General features: G+C 38.4%; 1 protein-coding gene across 1 annotated transcript in view; it reads left to right on the top strand.

The window, feature by feature from the left end:
* Nucleotides 1-1,679: 1,679 nt before the first annotated feature.
* Nucleotides 1,680-8,364, top strand: part of DIPK2B (divergent protein kinase domain 2B) — a 61,872-nt gene continuing 55,187 nt past the window's right edge. Inside the window, exons 1-2 of the mRNA XM_044666847.1 lie at nt 1,680-2,026; nt 7,310-7,574. Of these exons, the coding sequence (XP_044522782.1) occupies nt 1,797-2,026; nt 7,310-7,574 (495 nt within the window). The 5' untranslated portion in view covers nt 1,680-1,796. The remainder of the gene's footprint in view (nt 2,027-7,309; nt 7,575-8,364) is intronic.

Raw genomic sequence — 8,364 nt, 5'->3', positions numbered from 1 at the left:
AAACTAATGTGTAGAAGGAAACACAAAATTTGGGGCATGGCCAAAATGTTTTTTCCCCTTAAATATACACATTTGTTAAAGAGGATTTGGCTTGGTTTTCTTATAGTGGGACAGGAGAGATGAGACAGAGAAAAAAAATTAATGCCTTGTCATTGAAAACAAAATTAGAATGAGGAAGGAGAGAGAATAAGCATTTAAATGTAGCCTACTGTGTACCAGGCACTGTACTGAGTACTTTTTATAAATATTATCTCCTTCATTCCATTTAGGTCTTGTTTCTTTTGAAAGTTATTTTTTATTTGTGGCATGGTCTGAAAAGAATGTATTTAGTATTTTTGTCTTTTTACATTTATTTGCATCTTCTCTGTGGTCTACATTGACAATTGTTTTGAAAATGTTCGCCCGAAGTCGAAAAATATGTGTGTTCTTCAGTAGTTCCATTCAGAAGGCTTTTAGCTCTTTCTCTAGCAAAAAGACATTTTCTTTTTTTTTCTTTTTTTTAAACCCTTAATTTCCGTGTATTGGCTCCTAGGTGGAAGAGTGGTAAAGGTGGGCAATGGGGGTCAAGTGACTTGCTCAGGGTCACACAGCTGGGAAGTGTCTGAGGCCGGATTTGAACCTAGGACCTCCCGTCTCTAGGCCTGACTTTCAATCCACTAAGCTACCCAGCTGCCCCAAAAAGACATTTTAAAGAGATATTGCCATGTCAAATATTTATAATTTCCAGTCTGCATGGAACTGAAAACTTTCAAAATATAAATATGTAGCAATAGAAATTAAAAGTATATATAACAGGATGAAATACATATAATTCCTGTCATCTTGTCTCTACTTAGGATCATTTTCGAAAGCCTATGGAAGATTAATCCACAACCTTATGCTTTACTAAACTATAAAGAACAATTATTTCATCCACACATACAATAGGTCAAAGAACATAACATATTAAAGAATAAAGGTGGAATTGCAAATTGTCCCAGGATCATTTCTACCTGAACATTAAACGAGAGAGGAATAATTTTTTCAATAATTATAATAAAATAATAATCATAATAATACAACAATAATAACTCCCATTTCATACCTTAAGGTTTGCAAATTTATGCTTTTTCTCATTTGAGAAGCACAATGGTGTCGTGAGGTGGGTACTATTAGGATCATTTTCTGTAAAAAAGGACAATTACTAGGCTCAAACAGGTTAAGCAGGTTGGCCAGGGGTGGAGTTTGAACCCATACCTTCCTGACTTCAAGTGCAGTGTACATGCTAAACAACTACATGGGATATTTTTTTCCCTAAAAAAATCCTTCTGATCCCGACAATCCCATGGTTAAATCTAGGGCTCTTTAAATCATTTTGAAATATCCTCCAGGAAATGGAGCTCTCTCTCCTGGAGAGCTCAGAGGGTCACAAGACCTGTGTGCATTCTTCCTGCTCGGCCAGGATATCCTGCAATTTCTCTTCAGATTCTGTGGATGAGCCCTGACCATTGTGTTCCCCAAGTCTGTGGAGGGGAGGGTCAGCAGAGCTCAAAGCAGCTGCACCAAGCAGAGGAAAAAGTAACTATGGAAACCTGTGTTATCAGCATCCTCCATGTATTTCCTCACCTCCTCCCCAGTCCTCCAGCCCAACCCCTGGAGAACCAAGCTCCTTCCCACCCAAGCCCCCAAACTGAGGAATTTATCCGTAGGATTGGGATGGCATCAAGTCCCTTCATTCCAGTTCATCATTTTGCCCTAAGGTTCAGCCAGCCTAGTGAGCAGCAGACAGCCTAAAGGCAGGACGCCAGTCTCAGTAGATGGAGTCTTTGATTAGCTGTCCCTTGGGTTCTCCCTGCCTAGGCCTGTTGACCCTGCTACAGTTTGTGACCCTGAGCTGCATTTCTTCCACCGAAAGTCTCACTTCTCCGTCGTTGGTGCCCCGGGTCAAATCTAGCTACAATTTTGGCCGGACTTTCCTCGGACTTGACAAATGCAACGCCTGCATCGGGACATCCATTTGTAAGAAGTTCTTTAAAGAAGAAATCAGGTCAGAAACTCAGTAAAATAATTCTTAGAGGAAAAAAAAAAACCAAAACTCTTATTCCCAAGACCTTTGCTAAAGACAAAGCAGTATGCAATTTATGGGCTAGAGTTGTTTTAATCCCTTTTAATCATCCTAGCAATGGTTTGGAAAATGGGAGGAACTGAGCCAGATTTTAGCCCTCGATATGACATTTAAAGTTGGTGGAGGGGGGTTAAGCAGAGATTTAAACATTTCCTTTCTATAAATAGACCTGCCTTCCACAGTTATAGCTCTGATTTGTATAGAGCCATAGCTCCAGGAGCTGAGCTCACAGCAGAATTATTTTCTAATTTTCTAAGTTTTCTCTTTGGAAATGTGGCCCATAGCCGTGAGAAGATCTAAGTCAATGCTGTCTCTTCTCCAGAGAGCACTCACTGAGAGAAAAAGATGGGCTCAAAAAGAATAAACAAACAAAAAAAATGGGATAGCTAGGTGGCTCAGTGGATAGAGAGTCAGGCCTGGAGATAGGAGGTCCTGTGTTCAAATATGACCTTAGATACTTTCTTGCTATGTGACATTTGGCAAGTCATTTACCCCTAATTGCACTTCTGCCTTGGAACCATATTGATTCAAAGACAGAAGGTATGAGATAGAGACAGACAGACAGGAGAGAGAGAGAGAGAGAGAGAGAGAGAGAGAGAGAGAGAGAGAGAGAGAGAGAGACAGAGAGAGAGAGAGATATGAGTTCTTTCCAGGAAGAGTATAATATCAGAAAGTGTTCTTCAACCCTTAGGGTCCCTGAAGTTTGTGGTTCAATTTCTTCCCAAGGTAAATGACCCAAAGTCTTCACAAACTCTTGAGTGAAAGTAATCTCTTTTCTTCTGTCCTTTTTCTACAATCATGGCTGTCCTACTCTAGTTGATCCTGGACAAAAATATGGACCTACAGTTGGTTTCCTCCTTAAGGAGATTTAAGTGTCCTTCAAAGATCAATTTCCACACATACCTGTAATTAATATGTACAAAGACAAATTAACAGCAGCCTGCCTGAGTCTATCTCTGACAAGCTTTTAGAAAAAGCTTTTAGAAGGCTTTTGGTGCCTATTGGGAATAAATGGCAAATTGCCAGATAGTCTTTTTACCTCCAAAACCTAGCATAGTACCTGTACATACTACGCACTTAATAAATATAGATTTTTATCAATTGATTATTTTAAAAGAAAGAGCTCCTTATGTAAATATGGAGAATAATGAGTCCTGAATTTGGAATCAGAGGGTCTGGATTCATCAATTAATCCATCAATCGACAAACATTTATAAAGTAACTTCTTTGTACAAGGAATTGTGTTAGTCACTGAATATACATACAACTATAAAGAAGAAAGAGATTATAATTCACAGTGACATCCTAATGGCAGAGACAGCCTATAAAATATTAGTAGCATAAATATAACATTAATAAATACATATATGTCTGAACACACACACATACACAAATAGTAAAATTCAAGGTACTTCTCTGGATTTCATCTCTAAAGTGAGAATTCTAAGTTCTCTTCCAGATCTGACATTCATGATTCTGTATTATCTTACATGTTCATAAAAGCTGACAAAATCTATCCAAATTTAACATATATATGTAATATGAATGTACCAGGGGCAGAGGCATACTGATAAATATTAAACAACTAGCTGGACGTGGGAGTTGCTAGAGATATGTTTCATTTTATCTGCATTATTAACATTTTACCCATTACTTTCTTATATCTAGAAATCAATAAACAGTCTGATAATAAAATAAGAAAGTAATGCTATGAATTAAATTATAATATTATGAATTTCTGAAGTATAAATGATAACACCAAAATTTCACAATAGTCTTTCCCTTAGTTAGTTCAAGATAGCTCCAACACACTGTTGAAGAGGTATATTTGGGATGAAAGGAATATTTTAATGCCATCCCTTGTTAGCCAGGGCAACTAGGTAGCACAGTGAATAGAATGCCAGGTCTGAAGTCAGGAAGATTCTTTCTGAATTCAAATCTGGCCTCAGATGCTTACTAGCCATTGAATTGGTCATTCAACCCTGTTTGCCTCATTTTCCTCCTCTGTAAAATGAACTGGAGAAGGAAATGGCAAACCATGCCAGTATCTTTGCCAAGAAAACCTCAAGTGTCAGGACTGAAAAGACTAAACAATAATATATACCCAACAACATTTAGAGAACCAGGACTATTCCTTACCTTGAGACCAGACATTGAGCGATCCCTTAGAATTCATTGCCTGCCTACCTTCACTTGGCTTTCCCATCTCCTGTGTGGAAGCATCTTAAACTAGTTTCCACCGAGTTCAGAATAAATATATTACCACACCTTGCAGAAGTGAGACATTGCTCCCTCTTCCTTGCATTCATTCTGTCGAACACTACCTAAAAGTATAAGCTCTTTTTGCCAAGGCAGGCCAAGGATCATTTCCACCCTCCTGCACAAAATCTTTACATTCCATCTTAGAATCAGTACTATTGGTAGTTCCAAGGCAGAAGTACAGTTATCAGTTATGACTTGGCAATTGGGATTAACTGACTTGCACAGGGTCATACTTGCCCAGAAGTATCTGAGACCAGATTTGAATCTATGAACTCCCATCTCTGTCTGGTTCTCTGATCTACTGTCCTACCTAGACCAAGGATCTGAAGAGCCAACCAAGACCCTGGTCAAGGCTTACCACTAACCCTTACCATTCTTCTTCCTTGAAACCAATACTTAGTATTGATTCTAAAACAGAAGGTAAGGATTTAAGAAAAAAAAAAGAGCCAAGTGAACACCAATATTCAGCAGCAAGTGGAGGCAGCATATACATTGGAATAATTCCTGATTAGAGTATACCTGGATGGTAGAGTTAAAGCAAGGAGAGATCTTTGATCAACCTCTTCATTTTATAGCAGTAGAAATTGGAATCCAGAAAGGTTGAATGATTTGACCAGAGTCACTCACAGGTAATAAAAGGTAATAATAGAATTCAAACTAAGATTCTCTTACTATAAATCTAATACTCCTTCCATTGGACCATACTGCCTCTATCCTCAGACATTATTTTCCTGCATCCAAAATCTCCTATACTTGCCCAAACTAACCTTTAACTCAACCACTCACTGGATTACCCCCCACAGAGTTTGGGGGCAAAAACAACTTCCTAAGAGTTTCTTTTTTCTGATCTGCCAAAGAGAGACTTACTCTTACTCATGCCCTCAGGGAGTTCAGGAAAGATCTCTAACCAGAATATTTGCTTTTAAAAACTTAATTAAAAAATTTCCCAATTACATGTTAAAGAATTTCTAATAATCATTTTTAAATGTTGAGTTCTAAATTCTGTCTCTCCTTCCAACACTTTCCTCTTCCTTGAGAAGTCAAGCACCTTGATTTCAATTATACATGTAGGGTTATGTCAAACATATTTCCATATTAAACATATTACAAAAGAAACTAAAAATAAATAATGCTTTGATCTGCATTCGGATTCATTAGTTTTCTCTCTGAATTAACCAAAATATTTCTTAGATTTTAGAGCTGGAGAGAACCTTAGAGATCATCTAATTTAACCTCTCTCTCTCTCTCTTTTTTCTTTTTAATATAGATAAGACCAGATGGGTTGTGATATTTTCAGTTACACATGGTATATAGCTATAGAGTTAGGATTTGAACTCGAGTCTTCTAACTTCTAACCCAGTTCTCTTCCCACTCTATGACCCTGCCTCCCCTCTGCACTGTCTAATCCTGGCTCTGTCTGTGGCCAAGTATGTGACCTTGAGCAAATCACTTCATCTCTTTGGGTTTCAATATACCATTTCTATAAAATGGGGGAGACTGAATTAGATCAGCAATTTTCAGACTTTTTGATCTCAAGATCCCTTTACATTCTTGACCCTAAGCTTTTGTTTATGTAAGTTATACCTATTGATATTTGCTGTATTAAAATTTTAAATGGATACATTTTAAAATATTTACTAATTTATTAACAAAAAATAATAAATGTGTTCATCTAACATTTTAATTAAAATAACTATATTTTCCAAAACAAAAATAATAAGAATGATATTATTTAACATATTTTTCATATTTATATTTCATGTGTTTGCCTATTTTTACATATTTCTTTAAGTTCTGGCTTAATAGGACATAACTAGATTCTCTTATATGCTTCTGTATTCAATATGTTGTAATTTGTTGGTTTGGTTTGGCCTCCAGAGATATGTGGTCAGAAAAGGATTATATTTTAGAATTATGGTGAAAATAGTTTTGCTCGCATAGACCCCCCCCTTAAACAGTCACTGGAACCCCCAGGGGTCCATGAACCACACTTTAAGTTTCTCTATCCCCACTGGCTCAATCTGACATGCTAATCTTCTAAAGTTCTAAGACTAATATCCTAAAACCTGTTCAAGATAGTATATTTGATTTCTTTCATTCTCTTTCCTTTTCCAGTTCCTGGTGTCCGACTTAGGGATTTAAGTGTCAACATACACACCTCTACCCTTTCCCCCCTCGTTTCAAAAAGGTCAAGATTTCAAGGAAATGAAAAGCAGCCCTTCTTCACAGAGGTCTTAGGGACTCTGGGGATGAAGGACCTTGATTAGATTAGCAGGAAGGGACCTTAACAATTCTTTCAGTCATTTTACAGAAAAGAAAGCTGAGGTTAATAGAGATGACATTATTTGACCAAGGTTTCACAGATGGTGAGTATCAGAGTCAAGGTTCAACCCAGGTCCTCCAGTTTCAAATCTAGAGGAAACCAGATAAAAGTTTCATTCTACCCTTTCTCTTCTTCCTTTCCCCTTCCTCTTTGCCTGTTTATTTGGTTTGGGGTAGACTTATTTTAATCTAGGGTTAATCCTACCTCTTGACAGCATTCAACTTTCGATCTAAAATGATGTTGGACAAATCTCTTCACCTCTATCTGTAAAGCTGAAGTAGGGAATGAGAGAGAAGTCAACTAGCTATTCCCCAAGTTCCTTCTAGCTCTCTCATTCTGTAATTCTCTAAAGAGTCAATGATGGCTCTCCTCTTCCCCTGCTCATGCATGACTCTTCGTTCAGTTTTTGTTGAGTCATTTCAATTTTGTCCTTTGCGGTTTTCTTGGCAAAAATATTAGAGTGGGTTGCCATTCCTTCTTCAGCTCATTTTGCCTGAGGCCAGATTTGAACTCAGGAAGATGAAATTTCCTGATTCCCAGCCCTAATGCTCTATCCACTGCACCTACTCGTTGCCTTTTCATTCCATTAGCCAATCTTATAAAGGAATTTCTTTTCACAGGTTTGACAACTGGCTTGCTTCCCACCTTAAACTTCCTCCTGATTACTTCTCCTCTTACCCTGCAAACTATTCAGATGATACCAAAAGCTGGCGCCCAGTGGAGATTTCCAGGCTAATAAGCAAATACCAAAATGAGCTTTCTGATAGGAGAATCTGTGCATCTGCTTCCGGCTCAAAAACTTGCAGCATTGAGAGAGTCCTAAGGAAAACGGAGAGAGTCAAGAAATGGTTGAAGGCCAAACGCCTCACTCCAGACCTGGTGCAGGTAAGTGATGAGCTGGTCCTTACAGAAACACCTATCTTTGTGAGTCCTGGATAAATTCTCAGAGCTGAGCCTCTGTGTGAAGTTCTTGAGGCTGTATCATGCCACAGTTTGTGAAGCTATTATGTCAGAAATATTGTCCAAAAAACATTTATTAAGCCCTCATTGCAAGTGAAGATGTCATTGATGTCATGATGCCATTGTTCTTCTTTGAAAATAAAGGACAAACAACAACTATATCCCAGGTATTGTGCTATACTTTGAGGATACAAAGAGAGGTAAAAGGCAGCCTCCCTCAAGCAGCTCCCCATTTAATGAGGGAGACAACATTTAAGCAACTATGTATGTATTTAAGCAACTATGTATAGGCAAGCTGCCTAAGGATAAATCGGAAATCATCTCAGAGGAAAAGCACTGGAGTTGAGGAGAGCCTTCCTAGAGGAGGTGGGATTTTATCTGAGTCTTGAAGAAAGCCAGGGAAGCCAAGAGGGAAAGATGAGGAGAGAAAGCATTCCAGGCATAGGAAACAGCCATAGAAAATATCTGGAATCAAGTAGGCATATTTGTCTACAGAATATTGAGCTTCTTATATCAACACCCAAAACATATGAACATGAATACATGTTTTCTCTCTTCCTCTCTCTTTCTCTCCCTCTCCCTCTCCCTCTCCCTCTCCTCCCTCTCCCTCTCGCTCTTCCTCTCCCTCTCCCTCTCTCTCTCCCTCCTTCTCCTTCTCCCTCTCCCTCCTTGTCCTTCTCCTTCTCCCTCCTTCTCCCTCTCCCTCTCCCTCTCC

This window comes from Gracilinanus agilis, chromosome 3 (genome assembly GCF_016433145.1).
Source record: "Gracilinanus agilis isolate LMUSP501 chromosome 3, AgileGrace, whole genome shotgun sequence".
In the NCBI taxonomy this organism is placed as follows: Eukaryota; Metazoa; Chordata; class Mammalia; order Didelphimorphia; family Didelphidae; genus Gracilinanus; species Gracilinanus agilis.
The sequence above is the reverse complement of the archived record's forward strand: the minus strand, read 5'-3'. Positions and strand labels throughout refer to the sequence as shown.